This window comes from Diceros bicornis, chromosome 31 (assembly GCF_020826845.1).
Source record: "Diceros bicornis minor isolate mBicDic1 chromosome 31, mDicBic1.mat.cur, whole genome shotgun sequence".
Classification (NCBI taxonomy): domain Eukaryota; kingdom Metazoa; phylum Chordata; class Mammalia; order Perissodactyla; family Rhinocerotidae; genus Diceros; species Diceros bicornis.
Window position 1 is genome coordinate 13,838,114 of NC_080770.1, and position 20,486 is coordinate 13,858,599.

The 20,486-nt window shown below is 37.8% G+C and overlaps 3 protein-coding genes across 3 annotated transcripts in view; 1 reads left to right on the forward strand and 2 right to left on the reverse strand.

Moving 5' to 3' along the window:
• The window catches only part of LOC131395012 (olfactory receptor 5A2), a 60,365-nt gene that overhangs the window by 17,830 nt on the left and 22,049 nt on the right, over positions 1-20,486 (forward strand). The window lies entirely within an intron of this gene.
• On the reverse strand, positions 350-1,285 carry LOC131395021 (olfactory receptor 4D11-like). Its single transcript, XM_058526795.1, has one exon. The coding sequence runs from the start codon at positions 1,283-1,285 to the stop codon at positions 350-352; it is 936 nt and encodes a 311-aa protein (XP_058382778.1).
• On the reverse strand, positions 7,047-7,991 carry LOC131395014 (olfactory receptor 4D6). The gene has a single exon (XM_058526788.1). The coding sequence runs from the start codon at positions 7,989-7,991 to the stop codon at positions 7,047-7,049; it is 945 nt and encodes a 314-aa protein (XP_058382771.1).

A 20,486-nucleotide genomic window follows, 5' to 3' on the forward strand; every position in this document is an offset into this window, starting at 1 on the left:
TAGCTGTTGGATCCCGGCTATGTTGAGATAGATGTCCCCGTTGCCTACTGTATGTCTGGACATTGCAGTGCTATCCTTTACCCATTTCCTGGATGCTCAAGAACTTCTGTTATATTTCACATTTGTGCCCTGCTTGCTGTCAATTGTCCTTCAAGGACTATGTTCTATCTGCTTAACTTCCTGCTGGTGTTCCTTCTCCATGCCAATGTTGCAGGTCACTGATCCTTTGTGTACGTGCCAGCCTGCTATACTTGTCATCTTGTTGTTGAACCCCAACATGTGACAGCTAATATTTTAAGAAAATATTTCAATTATATTCTTGCATCTTGATCCACAATCTGTAATGAGGCTACCCCCTTTCAGAAAGAATGAGTCTTCTCTTCAGTCTCTTCATGGCTGATTTCATTTCCTGGTTCCTCATGGTGTAGATCATGGGGTTGAGAACAGGAATGATGACAGTGAAGGTGATGGAGACTACTCTGTCCATGGGGAGGGCAGTGAAAGGCCGGGCATAGACATAGATGCAGGGCACAAAATGCAGGGTCACCACAGTGATGTGGGCTGTGCAAGTGGAGATGGCTTTCCTCCTGCTCTCCCCAGTTTGAGACCTCAGCATCATCAAAATGACTGTGTAGGACACAAGAAGAAGGATAAACCACAGAGTAGTGACTAAGCCATTGTTGGAAATCATCAGGAGCTCTAGAGCAAACGTGTCTGTACAGGCGAGTTTGAGGACCTGGGGGACATCACAGTAGAAGCCATCAACAACATTAGGTCCACAGAAGGGGAGGGGCAGCAACAAGGAAATCTGCACAATGGAGTGGATAAAGCCCCCCACCCAGGAGGCCACAATGAGGGCAGTGCATCGCCCCCTACTCATGATGGTCACATAGTGCAGGGGCTTGGAGATGGCCGTATACCGATCTAATGCCATCACAGAGAGAGAGAAAATGTCTGCCCCACCGAGAAGATGGAAGAAAAACATCTGTGTGATGCAACCATTGAAGGAGATGGTCTTTCTCCTTGAAAGAAGGTCTACTAGGACCTTGGGAGCAGTGATGGAGGAAAAGCAGATGTCCAAGACAGAGAGATTGCGGAGCAGGAAGTACATGGCGGTGTGGAGGCGAGACTCACAGGTCACAGTGACCATGATGGCAATGTTTGCTAACATGGTTGTTACATAAACTACAGATAAAAAGAAAAATAAGAGCAAGCTTAGCTCTTGAGACTGAGTAAGTCCACAAAAAATAAATTCAGACACCCTGGTATGATTTCTCATGGCCATTGGATGATATTTCTTCCTGCATGTACAGCTTTGAAGAAAATAACAATATTACTGAGGCAATGAAATCTAGCCAAATTTTATCTCTCATACAAAAATTGAACATACATAAATATGTTTTTTTAAATCATATATCTTATTCTTCATGAACTTGCCATGTTGCCTGGGTTAATCACTCAGTTCTACTTACTTCAGCTCCCGATTAGTGCAAGTTGAGGTTTGAGCTAGATCATTCATTTTCCCTTGTACTCGGCTGGGAACCTCAGATTCTGTTCAAGTTCACCCCTAGAAGTTGCTGAGGAAGAGAACTAAGGAAGGCTTCATGGAAGGAACTGTGGGTTCTCTACACCTTTGTGAGTCAGAGCATCTCTGATTTTATTCAAATTCCACTTTGTTTCTATGGTTTAAAAGCCATTGGAGTAAATCAACCCTCAAACACCTTTCAGTAACAACATGATGGGGATCCATCTGAATGGGCTATTGTTTGAAACTCTACTGTGCACCTAATTACAATAAGTTTTCCTAATATCCCTCTGAGGTTGGGGAAAAATGTGTGATCATTCTTACTTCAATAGTACCGAAACTGAACTTAATAAGCATAAGTCAATTTTCCAAATTCACACAGAAAATCAGTGGCAGAGGGACAGTAACACAAAATAGTTCTAGGATCTTTCCACTATACCACACTGACTACCACTTTCAGAATACATAAACCCAAGAAGAATTTGTATAAGGAACTCTTTGCAGAATTTTTCTGGAACTTTCAGTCATGGGTTTCATCAGCTCCTCAATTTCCTCTCTCCATCACAATGGAATTTTAGACCTTTCAGAAGTAACAAGTCTTCTCTTCAACTTTTTATTTCATTTCTTAGATATGCAGAGGTTGAGGGTAAATTATGGGTTTAACACAAAGAAATTGACAAAGATGGTGATGGAGATGGTTCTGTTCACAAAGAAGACAACAAAAGTCCATGCATGTATATATAGAGAAAGAGCATGAAATGCAAGTTTACCACAGGAATGTAGGACGTACAGGTAAACATGAATTTCCATCTGTGCCCTTCTTATATAAAAGTTAAGCAGTTTCCGATGAGCTTGGGATTTGCATTTCCTGATGGAGTAAAATCAACACAAAATGGAAACAATGGTTCTCCCCATCCCTGAAGGCCTGCAGGTTCTGTTACCATAGAGTCCTGGTTGGGGAGGAAGGGGCAGATCCAACTCAGGGAATTTCAATTCATTATATTTTGCCCATTTGAGTCAGGAGTGAGCAACCTTTTGTTGCTTGAGGATCAATTCAGGAAAAATAAAGCTCCTGAGAGGCTTAGGCTGCATGTACAACATTGCACAGGAAGCTAGTGGTAGAGTCAGGCTTTGACTTTCAGCCCAACACATATCCTACCATGTCATTTCAATAATTTATAAGAAGGCTTATGATGGCAGCAGCAGTGACAAAGTTAACTTAGAGTTGTAGAAAAAGACCATCCTCAGCCTAAGCGTCTGTCTGAGTCATCTGGCATTACCATATAGATAGATGGTCCTGGAAAGCATTGTGCTAGGTCTGTGCATAAAGAAGCTTTGGGAAGGTAAAAGTCTTGAAAAATTATGTGGATAAATAAACCCAAAACACAGGCTGTGTCTCATTTGCTCTGGAGAATTTGACCACTTGTCTTGTTCCTCCAGTTTATTCAGTCTCTGTGGGCACAGTCACCTCCACAGCACGTACTAATAGGTAGCACGTTTTATCCAAAAGACTTGTACTGAGCCACCCACATTGCAAGGAACCTGGACACAGCATAAAAACTCCCCTGAGGACTCTACTCTTTTCACTTCTCTCAATTTGTTCCCTTCTCTTCATCCTCATTATTAAACCTTTATCATTTCTCCTTAGACTGTTGCAGGAGTTCTCTAACGGGTCTCCTTTTCTTTGGTGTAGTTTTCTCTAATTCTTCCTCTCTGTTGTTTCCAGGAATATCTTTCTAAGTCCTAAATGGGACCATTTATTCCTTAGCTTGAAAATTTTCAGTGGTTCTCTATTGCCTATAAAGGTTAAACTCCTGTAAGGGCAGAGGGAGATTCTCCTGTAACATCCAAGCCTTTCCTCCTTCTTGGATGTTATCTGGTGCCCTGTTTCCTTTGATCTTGTTTCAGGTGTTTAAATGTTATGCACATTCTTGCTGGCTCATGCCTTTGGATCTGTTCCCTCTAGCTACCATATCTTCCCTACTCTCAGAATTTCTCATCTATCCACCTTCACAAACACTGCTCTTTCAACACTCAGGTCCAGAGTCTCCTCTTCTGCGAAAACTTCCCTGACACTCCTTTGTGACTCATTGTGCCCACACTGATTTCTCTTCTGGCAGTTGTAACGTTTTTTTAATCTAATTTTTTATATGTCTTTCTTTCCTTAGTTCACTATAATTTCCCTATTACGCCTTAAGTTCATCCTGTCTGCTCGGTGTTTCATCCATCCTAATATCATCAAAACTTTACCTAGTCTGGGGCATGTGTTAGGTGCTCAATAAGTTTTTTTTATATTAATGAATAAATCTAGCTGGTAAGTGCACATCATGACTTATAAGCATTGGCATTGGAGTGTGGGTGAGGGAGAAGGATCTTGATGAACACAGGCTAAGAAACTCTTTTGTTGAGGTCTTTGACTTGGCCTGAGGAATGCCAGACAGAGATCTGTCTTCTGATCCAGGCTATAAAGTAGCTCTGTGACCTTGAGAAAGTCACATTGCCTCTCTGTGCTTCAGATCCTCAGTTGTAAAATGTGAGGGCAATCTAGTGTGATGTGGTGTGGGACAATGTTAAGAGCTTTGGAGTAGGGCACATCTGGGTTGGAATTCAGGCTTGTTACCTGGATTGGAATTCTGGGTTGTTACCTGGAGCAAGTTCTTTATTTTCCTTCCATTTCCTCCTCTGCAAACTGGGAAGTGTAACACTTACTTCATTGGGTAGCATAAGGAGTAACTTTGATCACGTTTGTAAAGTACCCAGAGCTTAGTAGGCATTCAATTAACTTGGCACCTTTCCCTTTCTCCTGAAAACAGCATCTGCCCACCTATAATGAAGAGTTATTTATGAAGACATACACAGAATGTAAAATGCTGTTCAGTAGAAGAACAGCTTCTCTTTGAACCAACTTGATTATTTTTGTTTCAATGAACTTGGGTGAATTAACCAAGTGGACCAGAGCCTTCAGCACCAGGTCATTGGGTTTGGGAATAAGGCTGACTCTGGGTCAAAGGCAAAAGAGACCCAGTGAGTCATGGGCAATGTACGGATATGGGGCTGCCTTTGAAACCCCCACAATTTTTAAGGGAATTTGGGGTTAAAATCACGTTTTTAAAGAAAGCGCTCATCTTGTGGAAAGAGGCTCTGTGATCTCCATGGACAAACCAAACCCTAAGCTGTAACAAAATGTGCTACTTATACACAACTCAATTTTTCTATCAAATACAAGCTGCTTTCTCTTTTGCTTTGCTGACTCCATCTCTGTGGCTCCTTCTTCTCAGGACTACATTTCTCCTCTCCCAATATTTAACATCTACTTCTTTGTTTTCTGCCCCTAAAATTTTCAGCTATTTTTGCAGTATCTCATACACTAGGTACACTTTTCATGCTCATCCTGTTCATGTATAATCCACAACGTCTCACACTCTGACAGTTCAATGTCCTTACCTAAATCCTTCAGTGTCCAACCAGGAATTTACGACCTCTGAGACCGGGTAGCTGGGCCTCAGTGTGTATGGTGCTGGGGAAATATCGTGTTAGAAGGTGAAGTCCTTCTGAAGATTAGTTATGCTAGACTTCCGTGTCTTCTCTTCAGCCTTCACGTTGTAAAGTGCAGACTCAAGGAGTCACGTCATCATGGCCCTTCTGCTTGTCTCCAATTGTTCCTGTCACATGCACTAGTGCCTTAGGCCCAAGCCTAATATGAGAATTAGCAAAGGGAATTTTATTGGATCTGAGTGTGTAAATAGAATGGACATTCTTCTGATAGTATTGGAGTTCCAGTGGGAGTTATTAAACAGTTTCCAAGTCATTACTGCACACAAGTCCACACATATGCACACACACACACACACACACACACACACACATGAATATACCCACGTTTCTATGCTTTCCAAGCTCTTGCAAGGCCCCAGAAGACATACATTATATATTCTGTGATTCTTTGACTTTTGAGGAGAGATATTAATAGAGACATCTAATGTTATATGATCATTCATTCTCAATGTGGGTAATATGCCCAAGGGGGCAAAAATTGGTTCTTGGAGGCCAAAAAAAATCTGAGATATTGCAATGATGTGTGGTCCTTCAAAGAGCCTCAGTACATAAAAAGATATATAGCTTATCTTTGGTATGAAATTTTCTTGTGGGAAAGCAATTAGAAAAAATATCTAATAAAGCTCTTTGGGGGGCAATAATTTTAAAAAGTTTGAGAAGCACTGGCATATGATTAATAGTCTTGGCCCAATGTCTGTCTTGTAGAACTTCGAGAAGATCACAAATGTGTGTCACCTACTGGGACCATTTTGTACAAATATTAAAGCATCATAACAATTTGCAAAAAATCAGTCTATATGTTGCAATTACCTGAGATTCCTTACTCCTTTGGCCAATTTTTGAATGACTATTGGAGGCTGTAGGGTGGAATTTGAGGCAAGCATAGAGAGAGAAGGGAGTTTTATTGTCTGTCTATATATTTACTTTCTTGAAATCATTCTCTTGGGAGAAACATGGATTACAACACTGACCCAGTGGCTATGCCTAAATTACCCTGCGTACAATGTGTTTCCTTTCTCTCCTGGTACAAAAAATGGGTCTTGAGTGCATGAAAAGGTATTTCTTGAGTAATTTTTTTTTGTACTACAGAGACTTATCTTGAATTGTCTCTGTATAGATAGACAAAAACTATAGTTTTGTTCTAGCTATAGAAGACCTGGGAGTGCAATGGAAAGAGGGTAGGAGGAAGAAGGAAGTTCGGATTAACATAAAATAAATCATCCTAGGGGATTTTGTGCAGATATAACCCCAAATAGTACAAGTACTTTTGAGATTAATTTGAATGGGAAAATCGGTAGAATTGACCTGAGAATAGGAAATTCTTGGTCCACACGTAGATTTGTCCATGTATATATCTGACTTAACACAACTTAAAATATTCCTTCTCTTTTCACTAATTGGTGAAATATATTGAAGACTCTGTACTCAAAATATTAAATCAAGCAGTGATTTTAATGATCAACTGGAAATAACAGAGTCACTAGAGAAAGCATATATGAAAGAAATACATCCATATTCTGTATATATGCATATTTAGGAATAGTGTAATAGGGGATATTGATTATATGCCAGGAGTGGTGGTAATCTTTGCAACTGTCATCCTCTCAACATATATCATGCTGCATTCTCATGACAACCTTGTGAGTAGATAATGTTATTTCCATATTACAGGTGGCAAAAATGAGGTAAAATATGTTGGCATGAGAATCACAGGTTGCACCAAAATAGCACGAGGTTATTGATTTCAATCTTATGCCCCATACTTCTCCCTAGTTCGCAAGCCCAATAGCTCATGTTGTTCAATCTCATCTCTTCTTTTTGTTCTTATATTTCCTCTAATAGAGTTGAGTGTCTATAAGGATATACAGAAATGACTGTGGAGAAAAGAGCTAGCCGTCTCTAACCCTCAGGAATGCAGTTTGAGAAAAATACATCAGAGTTAGATTTCCAGGCTTGATCTGACTGCTCACCCAAGTTTACTGCTCTCAGAAGGCCCAAGCCTCCTCTGCAGTCTCTTCATGGCTGACTTCATCTCCTGGTTCCTCAGGGTGTAGATCATGGGGTTCAGCATGGGGGTGATGACCGTGTTATTGATGGACACGGCTGTGTCCATGGGCAGTGTGGTGAAGGGCCGGCAGTAGACGTAAATGCAAGGCACAAAGTGAAGAGTCACCACCAGGATGTGGGAGGTGCAGGTGGAGAGGGCCTTGTGCCGGCCCTCCCCAGAGTGAGATCTCAGCATCACCAGAATAACACTGTAGGACCCCAGGAGCAGGAGGAACCACAGCAGGGTCAACAGCCCATTGTTAGAGATCATGAGGAGCTCCAGAGCAGAGGTGTCAGTGCAGGCCAGTTTAACCACTTGGGGCACATCACAGTAGAAGGCATCCAGCGTGTTCGGGCCACAGAAGGGGATTGGAAGTAAGAGAATGATCTGGACAATTGAGTGCAAACCACCACCCACCCAAGAGGCCACCACCAAGCCCACCCACATCTCTCTCCTCATAATGGTCACATAATGCAGGGGTTTGGCAATTGCAAGATATCTGTCATAGGCCATCACAGAGAGGAAAAAAATATCTGCCCCACCAGCAAAGTGGAAGAAGAAGATCTGTGCCATGCAGCCATTGTAGGAAATGGTTTTCCTCTCTGATAAAAGATCCACCAGGAACTTGGGAACGGTGACAGATGAAAAAACAATGTCCAGGACTGATTTATTCCTCAGGAGAAAGTACATGGGAGTGTGGAGGTGGGACTCATAGGTGATGGTCACCACAATGAAGGCATTGCCCAGCACGGTTGTCACATACACAGCAAGGAAGATCACAAACAAGAAAAACTCCAGCTCCTGGAAGTGAGTGAGTTCCAGGAAGACAAATTCCTTCACATTGGTGTGGTTGCTCTGGCCCATCATGGGGACTACCCTCTTCTAGGTCTACCTTAGGAGAAGATATGTTAAGGTTAGGAATATGGGGTCATAAGGCGGTGACATCATTTATCATATATTGCTATAAGTCTCTCAAGTATCCAGATCTTCATGACTACTCAGAAAAATTGAGCCAGAATCTCCTCTTTTGTGGTGTGGAAATTCTTTACCCTAGACTGACAAGAAGAACCATCACACTCTTATGTCCTTACTCCGACGAGAGAGAGATGGAAGGACTATGGTCATTTGACTATGGCTTATCTTCTGTCTTGTAAGAATAACTTCTTCACATGCGTGTAAATCTTTATACTTTACCAAAGGCTTTCACCTGCAATATCTCATCTTGATTTTGATTCTCGTGACGTCTCTGTGGGGTCTATAGAGTGGTCATGACTATCTCCGTATTTTACAGGAGAAACTGAAGCTTAGAGCAGGTAATGACTTGCCTATATTTGCATAGTTGCAAAGTTAATAAGTGGTAAATCAAGGAATTGAACTCATATAATTTTTCTGACCTGACAAAAGCTCCCTCCTTGACCAGATTATAGTTAGGCTCCTCTGAGCACTCTTCTCAACTAGGTCTCGACCTTGGTCTTCTACATTTTTCCTCGCTGAGCCCAGTTTTAGCAAGAATCCTGCTAAGTCAATTTAGCAAGAAGCCCTTACCTGTGATATCTGATCAAATTTCTCATACTCCATCCTTGATATCTAACTCCTTGTATCTAAGTCCTTGCCTTGTCTTTGGCAAGAATCCTGTTAACCAAGTTTAGCATGAATCCCTCTATCCTTGATGCCTTCTTTTAGTAATTTTCCATCCACTGACCCCCTCCATCTGTTCATTGGCTATAAATCCCCACTTGTCCTTGTTGTATTTGGAGTTGAGCTTAATCTCTCTCCTCTATTGCAGTAGACTTGACCTCTATTCCAGTAGTCTTGAATAAAATCTGTCTTGCCATTATTGACAGGTGTCCAGTGAATAATTTTTTTTAACAGTCTCCAGAGGTTTTTCCACTGTAGTACTCTGCCAGATCAGAGAGTCTGGGGATTGCTTTGGTTTATCAGAATTATGGTGGGTAGATAAGGCCTACACAGATAATTAATAAGCCTGACTACTTCATCCTCATCTCCTCCCTTAATGGAAAATAAGAATCAGGCCCTCATATGTATTCCTCCCTGCACTCTGAGACACTTGGACCTCCCTCGGGTCCACAGGGCTCTTGGTAGAGTGTAGAGATGCAGTCATTGTTCACAGCACGTGAAGCATCACAGACAAACTGATCATTAAAGCTTCAGGACCTCAGAGGTGACTTAACCCAACTCTCCTCACTTTAGGGGTGAACAGAGAAGGATGTTTATTTTTCCAAGATCAGTATATGAATTAGTGAAAGATGGAGAAGTTTTAAAAAAATTTCAAGTACTTTTATGATTTTTTTTTTGTCGTGAGAACACTGAAGATCCACCTTTAAACAAATTTCAAGTATACAATAAAGTATTGTGAACTATAGTCACATTGTGCATTATCTCGAAGACTTATTCATCTTGCATAACTGAAGCTTTGTACCCCTTGACTGCGTCTCTCTGTTTCCCTCTACTCCCAGCCCCTGGTAATCACCAGTCTACTCTCTGCTTCTACGAGTGGAGGACATTATAATAAGTGGAATAAACCAGACACAGAAAGACAAACACTGCATGATCTCACTTATATGTGGAACTTAAAATAATCGAACTCATGGAAAGATAGTGAATTTTAACCAGGTGTATTGACTGAAATTTGAGAGATTTTCTTCTATTGTTATATTAGAGCAAAATAGATTTTTTCAAATCAGATATCCAGCCATCAGAGGACAAAACTCTTTTCAATAAAAATATTTGTATATCCAAAGACTCTCATATCCCCAATAATTTTAAATAATTTAAATAGCTGAGATGATCAAAAGCCAGCTCAATGGTAGAAAGTAGACATTGTTGGTATTTAAAGAGACGGAATTATATCTGAAGAAAATAGGATAAGAAAGAGAATAGACTAGATGAAAAAAGAACAGAACACGTTCCTTGAAGTAAAAGCATAATAAAGCATCCTGCAAAAAACTTATCTCTTGATATTCCTTTTTTTCAGTTCTGTTACAGTTGAGTATATTTTACGGTTTAATTTGAGGATTTCAGACATACAGAAAGCTTATGAAATAAAAATCTTCTTTGTTGATTTTCCTAGATTTCTGATTTCACCATTAGAACCATTTAATTCCTGTGGAAAAGTGAATTTCCCTTCTAAGGGTTCTTTTAGTATGATCCAATAAGAATCCTACTTTAATATCCCAGCATTCAGTAACATATTACCTGGAGCTGGTATTTTGGAGTTTTTTACTGCCACCTAGCAAACAGCGGAAAGCTATGCAAATTATGTTATTGCCTTTCATGAAGAGTGTTTACAAAGAAGAGCCTACCTTAGGATTGTATTGAGGGCAGGATCTATCAGTTGCCCCACTGAGACCCCAAGGGAAATAATTGTCCTAGACCCAAGTGCAAGGGATAGCTCCTCTGAGAAATCAGTAAGATCTTCCTCTCAGACAATGAAGACTATGTACTGGGATGTTTCTCTTTGTTTTATCTTCCATACACTCAAAAACATATATGTGGCTTAGTTTCCTACTCCATATTTTCTCAAGTGTAGTCTCTTAATGGTTTCTTACTTACATTTTATTTTTTTATTGTATATGTTTTGTTGTTGTTGCTGTAAGGTCTCCCTAATCCTTTGTAGAATGTGATGAGTAAACATATTGGTTATGAAGATAGAGACTGGTTTTCACAGGTATACATCAATCAGGTGGGTTGAGAATAAACATTGGTCATGAAGGCCAGGTTGGAATAGGTCACTAGCCAGGAGAACATAGCAGTCCTAGGAGACAGGGATGGAAAAGGGGATATGGAAACTAGGTGTGTGGCACTGGCTTGTAGAATGTACAGGAGGTCAGGGGCCATGAAAGTCATACATGGCCCTCTTCAGTTTGCCTAGTTGGGTCCTAATCACTATTTTCAAATAACGCTGCAGTCAACATTTTGAAAATGTATTTTTGTGTACATCTGCAATTTCAGATATGGACTTTACTAGTTCAAATGATTACATTAGTTTTCTAATTTTAACTGATGATTAAAGTATTGTAAGAAACAGCCTAATTCTAATTGTGTTTGAATGTTTGATTTCTTTTTATAGGTAAATACTATGAGCTAAAATAAATTATAATACTTTTTAGCTTCTCAGGGAAATGGAAGACTGAAGATTTTGTCATCTTGATAATATGTAAAAAATAAATTATTAAAATATTAGAATAAAGTTTAAGTAAATGTTTTTCACAGTTTTGGGGGTAGAGAACAACTTTGTAGGTATTACATAAAAGATTATTATATTTGGCTAAATAAAAATGTGAAACTTCCATGTTTCAAAAACATTAAAAATAAGTTAAAAGCTGAAAATCAATGAAAAACTTGGGAAAATACATGTAAAAAAATAATACAAAATAGGCTTAATACTTTTGATAGCTAAAGAGCTTTTATCATCTGGTAAGAAATAGATACTTTAAAACAAAAATGGGTCATGATTCACAGAGAAATATAGTCAATCAGCCCACGTATGAAAAGATGGTCAAAGAAATGCAAATTAAAATTGCAATGAGATATCGCTTGTCATCTAGAAGATTGGCCAATGTTGAAAAGATCCATTATTGGCATGCAAATTGTGAAAGAGATACCTCCATATATGGTTGGTAGGAATGTATATAGGGACAAAATTTCTAGGGTCATTCTGGCAATAAGTGTCAAAACTTAAAATGTGCAAATCCTTTGACTCAGAAATTCTACTTTAGAAATTTATGCTAAAGAGTTAAACAACCAAGGGCTTGATGTCATAAGGACAAAGAAAATTCATCACAGTATAGTTTAGAATAAATTAGAATTTAAGTTATGTCTGATATGTAAAATTGTTTCAATAGGTTATGGATACAGCAGAACGATTTAGTACTTGTGGCCATTCAAATTGATAACGTAGAACTTTATTCTTAAACATGGTAAGATTCCCTTTTAGTGACAGATAGAAGCACTGAATGTATCATATAATGTTCTTTTTGGGAAAAAAAATTCTACATGCTTGGAAGAAATCTGGAAAGATGTCTATCTCAATACTAGCAGTTATTATTCACGGATAATTGGATTTTAGTAATTTTATTTTTAAAAGATATTCTACTGCGTCTAAATTTTAAAAAAAGATTTTAGATGGATTCTGATTTTGAAAATCAGAAAAACTCACACACATATTTACAATTTGAAATAAAAGTTTTATTTAATTTGAGCTCTGATATTATGACTCTTGAATTTTTCTTATCCTTTTCTGTAAAATTGTCCTAAGAAAAGTGACTTATTAAGGAAAAGCGGTGTGTGGGGAAGTAGTTCTAACTATTCTTTCAGTATGTTATGGTTCCTTGAGACATTGGCTGCAGGTGTCCAGTAGAGAGCCTGAGACCAGCCAAGTTGGATCTCTGGAAACTGAGATCAAAGCTACTTACTGTTGGCTTTTCTTTTGAACTAATCTGATTCCACTTGCTCCTCTGGCCAATAACCTCAGAAGATTCTAGACTATCAGGTGCAATGTCAGGTCAGGATGGAATGGTGACTTTTCTATCTTGTAACCTCAGGGTTGCATTATGAAACTTAGAGGCAGCTTGTTCAAAGAACAGCCTTTGAATTCAGGTTCAAGTGTTTTAAATTTTGTCTGGATCCCTCTGAGCAGCTAAACCTTTATGCACCTCAGAATCTTCTTCCATGGAGTGGGGAGCCTAAGGTTTTCTTTGAGGTGGGGTTTACATGAGAGAACCTAGCACTTTTTATTGTCTGTCATTATATGTCTATTTGTTTCTGCCCCTTCCTCCAAATGTAAACTCCTTGAAGGCAGGGACTTTGTTTTGTTACCACTGGATCCCCAGCTCCTACTTGGCACATGCCAATTATTCAACAATCTTTTTGAATAGATGAATGAACTAATGGATGGCCAGTGCCTGGATGCACTAGTTACCCTAAAAGTACTTGCTCTTCTTTAATGCCATCTCCAGCATCATCCTAAACTTCCCACTTCCATCCCCTTATTCACTTTTGTTGCTGCATAAATCAACGAAATGACAATTCGTATGAGAGCACATTGAAAACTTCAAAGCATTATACAAACGTAGTGTATTACTATCATCATGATGCTAATGGTATTATATAATTGTGTTTCTCTCTCTGTGTTCCCAGCTAGAATTTAATCTCTTTTTTTTTTAGAAAGGGATGGGGCCAGTTATTTTCCTACACATTATAAGTCCTCAATAAATGTTTATGAAATGAGTTTTAATATAAAAGAAATCACCTTATATTTAGAATGTGTCTTGAGAAGCCTAATACTTTACATGCGAGGCAGGAGATCTTAATTAGCCTAAGGCTTTTAGTTCTAAATGACATATACTTCAAGAATTGCACATGGATATTTTACCTCTCAGGGACTGAAGATCGAACACTGTCAAATCATAAAATGATATGTGTGCTAAACTGAAGTTGCCTGCAATTGTGTCTTCAGGATGCCCTCGCCTACCTTTGCTTTAGAAAGATGAGCCTGCCATGTTTCCCATCTTCACTGCTCTGCTCCCTTTCACCCAAACACATGCAAAGTCCACACTGCTCCCTTAGACACTGAAATGAAAGTCTAATATAATAATCAGCATAGGGAATAGAGTTGGATATTTGTAGGAAATGTAATTTTCAGTGGAAAACCTGGCAGTGGCAGATGCAATGGGAGTTATTAAAAAGTTACTAGGCAGCATGTATATATATCTGGGATTTTACCATCTACCTTTCTGTTATTGCTTTCTAGTTTAATTCCACTGTGGTCTGAGAGCATATTTTGTTTGATTTGTGAAGGTGTGTTTTATGGCCCAGAATGTGGTCTGTCTTGGTGAATATTACATGTGAGCTTAAGAAGAATGTGTATTCTGCTGTTTTTGGATGAAATATTTTATAAATATCAATCATATCCAGTTGATTAGTGGTTCTATTTAATTCAACTCTATCCTTACTGATTTTCTGCCTATTAGATTGGTAAATTACGGATAGAGGGGTATTGAAGTCTCCAATTATAATAGTGGATCGTTCTATTTGTCCTTGTATTTCTATCAGTTTTTGCCTCACCTATTTTGACACTCTTTAAGTGCATACACATTAAGGATTGTTACGTACTGGGAGAATTAACCCTTTTATAATTTTCATTATAAAAACCCTCTCTTTATCTCTGAAAAATTTTCTTTGTTCTGAAGTCTGCTTTATCTTAAATTAATATACAGTCATGCACCCAATGACAACATTTTGGTCAACCATAGATATGGTGGTCCCATAAGATTAGTATCATATAGCCTAGGTATGTAGTAGGCTATACCATCTAGGTTTTGCAAATGCACTCTATGACGTTGGCAGAATGATGAAATCGCCAAACGATGCATTTCTCAGAACTATCCCCATCATTAATCGACACATGACTGTATCTACTCCAGCTTTATTTTGGTATATCTTTCTCTGATACATTACTTTTTTTTTTAATTTTATTTATTTATTTTTTCTTCATCGTTTTTTTAATTGATGTTTTAATAGTTTATAACATTGTGAAATTTTGGGTTGTATATTTTTGTTTGTCCATCACTATATATCTGTCTCTCTTCACCCCTTGAGCCCACCCCCCACCTCCATTGACCCTGGTAACCACAATACAGTTTTCTCTGTCCATGTGTTGGTTTATATTCCACATATGAGTGAGATCATACAGTGTTTGTCTTTCTCTTTCTGGCTTACTTCACTTAACATAATACCCTCCAGTTCCATCCATGTTGTTGCAAATGGGACGATTTTGTCTTTTTTTCCGATACATTACTGTTAATCTGCGTCTTTATATTTAAAGTGGATTTCTTTTAGAAAACATGTAGTTGGGTATTTAAAAAAAAATCCACTCTGAAGTCTCTGTCTTTTAATGGGTGTATTTAGACTGTTTGAATGATCAGGTGGCTTAAAAAAATTTTTTTTATTATAAACTATAGCTCACTTTCAGCAAAGGAAGGCATAACTATAGAGCAAACTCCATGTAACCATTACCCAGATCAAGAAATGAAACATTGCTAGCACTTTAGAAGCCCTAGAGGGTTACACCCTGACCATTTACACCCAACTAGAGCTAATCACAATCCTGACTTTTATGGTAATCACTTGCTTGTTTTTTATTTTAACAACTTATGCATCCATAAACTATAAAGTTAATTTTTTCTGTTTTTGAACTTTAAATGCATTAGATCGTATTATAGGTATTATTTTGTGTCTGGTATCTTTTGCTTGACAGTATGCTTGTGAGGTCAATCCATGTTGTTGCATGTAGCTATAATTTGTCTACACTTATCACTATATGATATTCCATTGCACAATATAGCTCCATTATTCATCCATATCTTTATGGGCATTTAGATTGTTTAATATTTGGAGTTTTTATGAACAATGCAGTTGTGTTAGTTCAGGTCTTCCAAGAAGCAGACACCAAGACAGGATTGAGCATGCAAGGGTTTTAGTAAAGGAAATTTCTGTGAGAGGAAATGCAGAGGGAGCCAGGGAAGATTGGGATTGATGTCAGACCATGATGTGAACCTGCTCCTAAGTGGAGGAGAGAGGGGAGGAATATTTGGGTGGAAATCAAGTCCTGTTTTGGCCCTCTGTGTTGGCAGAAAGAGATGGTAAGTGAGGCTAATGTTGAGTGGGCTTAGGAGACTAAGATGGCACTTGTCTCTAGTTCTAACTGCTATTTACTAGTTGTGTGACTTTGGGCTACAGTTATGCTAACAGGTCGTTTTTGAGGCTCAGTTTCTTTTGTTCAATGGGAATGATATTGTCTATCTAATGGGGCTTTTGGGACTCCTGGTTCAGAGGATGTATACAAAGTTTCTAACACAGTTCTAGGCACAGAGTGAGTGCTTATTTAAAGGGGCATATTAAGAATGGTGGCTCTTGGGCGTGAATGGATTATATGTCATGGGACTCCACATTGACGTAAGCTAAATACAGAAAAAATGAGTCCACTCTGAGAGATATGCAAATTCTAAGGAAGGTGGTATTAGAAGTGATGTTGAGGGTTTAGTCTCCTTGAGATTGAAAAGTAAATCAAGGGGCTCTTTTTAATCATTATTTTATTTTGTCCTTAAATATTTAGTTTAGAGAGTAGCCTTGACAAAGAACTTTCAAAGTTTAAGGGTAAGACTTCTTAGCACCATATAGTCTATTTTCTATTAGACAAATTGACACTAAAAAAAAGGAGTAGAGATATTTACCCTAAATGTTACTTTAGCAAAAATCAGAATGATTTATCACCAAGGATTTTTGACATAATTGAAATCTCTGAACTCTTATAGTAAGAGGTGTAGAAACTCTCTGAACTTAGAAGAGGAGATTCTTTCCTGGAGAGTGAGGGGAAACTCCCTGCCCTCACCATAAAGCAGAGAATTCAGTCTGCAAACAGAATGACACAGAGAGATGGAAACCTAACATAAACTGCACAAATTACAATTCTGCATATAATTTAATTTTCACACCTATTTTGCAAAATAGGTGTGAAAATTAGATGAATCAATTTTATATTTGTATTTATCCCTTGGTAGATTTAGAGAATGAGGATGCAAGATCGTAAGTAATGCCCACGAATTTTTAGAGTTGGCAATTTTTGGATCTGGGATTAGAACATTGGTCATCTAAGAAATATCCACCTTGCAGATTATTGTACTGATTATATCAAATGGCAGCTGTGAAGTGTCTGGCACAATGTTCCATGAATAGCAGGCACTCAGTAAACATTAATTTCTTTATGTATATTGTGGAGTAATAATGGGAGGTATCTTTGGAATCGATCCTTCTTCAATTAGATGATAATATTAAAACAAAAAAAAAACACATAAGATTTTATTGGTCTGCAAGACCCAGAATATTTTACATGTTAGCTCATTTAATTAGCTCTTGCCAGTTTCAAATGTTTTAAAATTTGTGGCTAAGTTTGAGCTTGACCATTTGGTTTGATGGCCTGCCAGGTTTGACTTGATAGTCGTCTTGGCTGTGAAAGTGAAATGGCATAAATTGATTATCAACATTATGTAACCAGACCTGTCAGCCTGAGGTTGAAATTTTTCTGTGGATGTGCCCTCTTCTGGTCAGAAACTTTTCCTCATTCATTATTACTTTCTCTGTTTAACTTCTCAAGTGCTTAGAGCCTTTTAGCTTCCTCTCTCAGATCCTTACTAAAAAAAAGATTATGAAACTTAAAGAGTAACTTCTTTTAAAAGAGTAAGTTTCGTATTTTAAAAGAGGACAAGTCTTAAACTAACAGATGAGTTTCAGATGGTAGAATTCCAGGCATCAGCAGGCAAATAAGGGAAAGTTTGGAAGTTAGGGACCTCCCTTGGGCTTAGAATATATGTCACTTTCTAATTCTTTGGGTAGGGATCAGGAGCAAGCAACCTCCTCAGGAACATTTTCTTTCTTTATTTCTCTTCTTGGGAGTGAATTTTCAAACATGAGTCAGGATGCCCATCAGATGTCATCAGAGGAGCAGAAGAGGACGGGGAAGAATATGGGTTGAGTTTACAGAAAGGCAGAAAGACTGGAGCATGGAGCAAAAATGCTAATGAAGTTCCTGTCATCTGGCAAAGTCTTACAGTTCCAGAGGGCTTGTCAATAAGACTGGATGTTACATACACACAGAAAATGCAGACTGGCTGTCAGCTCTTCCCCCTGCCACCCCCTACCCCCCGCCTCTCCCTCTTGCCAGACTGTTCTGTAACTACTTTATACTTTGATTTATTCTGCTTTGGACAGTATAATCATGCACATATAGCCCCCTCCAGTCTTCAAGTTGCTCTCTAGTGAGACTGAGAGAGCTTGAAACTGGCTTATTCATCCACCCTCCTGGGGCCAGAAGTGTGTGTTTGTGGGCAGATACTTGAAGTGAGAAGGTAAAAGGAGATTGAAGAGAGATTATAACCTCTAAGAAACTCTTTTCTAGTGGCTGTTATCGTCTGCAGCTTTGGACAGTAGAAAAGGGGCTTTCAAAGTCCATGGTTAGGGATGTGTTTGGGGAGATGGCTCTCTCTCTATCCTTGCCGATGAATCACTAAATTTACCACTTGAGTGTCTCTGTGAAGGAAGGATTTTCAGAATCCAAAATTCACTGCTGCATAAATTACTCACTCTCTGGGGTGTAAAAAACACATCCTATTTAAATTTTCTAAATGCCGAGATAATTAATCTCCATCCCAGTGGTCAGACCCTGAGATTCCCCAGGGTTGATCTAACTCAAAATTTTCCTTTGTGGTCCATGAAGAAAACGCACAGGAGGTTCTGGAAGACACAGCAAAGGATAAACAATCTTAAATTCTGCCTTCTTCACCTCCCAATAACCTGTTAGCATAGAGAATCTCGTAATTATTTAGTTTCTATTGTTTGCCAAGTATTGTGCTGGGCATTTTGCATATGTCAACATATTTAATCCATTTCCAGATGATTTGATGGATACTAACACTCATAAGTTAGAGGGACACCGTGCACCAACTTCCTCACATCATAAGCCCGCACCCTCCTCACATCACACATTTCAGACTTTCTCTCAGGTCAGGCGGCACAAAATACACAGACTTTTTCTGGAATATTTTTTTTTATTTTATTAAAAATGTGCACTTACGTAGCACCATTTAGTGCAGGAGTGGAGAATGTCTTTTCCATGGAGGAATCGCATGCACATATAAAGCAATAGAGGAGAAATTGGAGGAAGGTGGTCAAAGGCACAAACTTCCAGTTATAAGATAAATAAACCCTGGGGATGCAACGTAACATGATGACTATAGTTAACACTGCCGTATGGCATTTGAAGGTTGCTAAAAGAGTAGATCTTACAAGTTATCATGACAAGGAAAAAAATATTTTTTCTTTTCTTGTATCTATATGAGATAATGGATGTTAGATAAACGTTGTGGTAATCATTTTGCAATATATGTAAGTCAAGTCATTATGCTGTACACCTTAAACTTACATAGTGCCGTATGTCAATTCAATAAAACTATCTCAATAAAACTGAAAGAAAAAAAGCAATAAAGGGTGACAGACTCATAAAAAAAGCAGCTTACCTGTTAAATATACCATTAAAACTTTTTATATATAAACATAAATTCAATGAAAATATAATTTTATTTTTAATATGTTAAATTAAAAATTTAATATAAATTTTAATAATATTAACTAAATATTTAATTTAATATAAATTTTAATTTAACATACATATAAAATTTTTAATTAACTTGCTTCGTGACAGAGCACAGAATTGGACTTTTCAAATTAAATAGCTCAAACAGCGAAAAGGTAGAGAGAAGTTCATTTTTGATTCGTATTATGGTCAATTAAGGGAAAGAAAGACATTTAGGTTAGAAAACAGGGAATCATTTTCAAGCACTACAAGTTTGCTTCAATTTTCACCATCAGGCATAGCACCGTGAGAGCATCCTTGGAGCACCGTGAGAGCATCCTTGGACATATATGCACATTTTAGAATATATTCCTAGAAGGGGCAATAGCTAAGGCAAAAGCATGTACATTTAATGATTTTTGATACAAGTTGCCAAACTGATCTTCAGAAAGACAGTACAATTTATATTTTCACCAACTGTGTATGAAAGGGCCTATTTTTCTGTACGTTTGTTAGCATTTGGTATTAGTTACTTTTAACATTTGCCTTTTTAATAGGAAAAACATTTTCACAGTTGCATTTTCATTTCTTTGAACATTAGTACTGTTGAGTATTTTCTCATCAAATTATTAGCCATTTGTTATTTCCCATTTTGTGATTGCTTGCTCATAACTGTGCCCATTTTTCTATTAGTTTATTTTGTTCTAATTTTGTTTGTAAGAGAAACTTATATAAACTATTGTCTACAATATGTTGCACACATATTTTCCCTGGTTAAACATCAGTCCTCTGATTTTCTTCATGTTTTGTTTGCCATATAGATTTTTAACACTGTGTAGTAAAACCTGCCCTTTTTTTCTTTATGGTTTTGCTTTTAGCATTAAGTTTAGAAAGATCTTTTCTATTACAAGGCTACATATATATTTCTCTATATTTTCTAATTGCCTTGTAGCATTTCAACTTTTTTAAAAGCATATAACTGTTCAATTTTTTTTTGTTTTATTTTATTCAGTGCATGCATATTGAAGTCATCCTAAAATATTTTGAAACTAGAAAGAGTAAAAATAAATAAGTGGAGACCTTTTATCTCTGCTTAAAAACTTTATTTAAACATGTTCTAGAAAGTGTTTCTGGTAAAATTGAGTTTGTAAATATTTTATAAAATCATTTTGTACTTTAACCAATTTAAGTCAGCTTCTAATTTCTAAGCA

What these genes read in the sequence shown, in the direction of transcription:
- LOC131395021 (XM_058526795.1), bottom strand. Translation starts at nt 1,285, where the DNA reads ATGGCCATGAGAAATCATACCAGGGTGTCTGAATTTATTTTTTGTGGA.
- LOC131395014 (XM_058526788.1), bottom strand. Translation starts at nt 7,991, where the DNA reads ATGGGCCAGAGCAACCACACCAATGTGAAGGAATTTGTCTTCCTGGAA.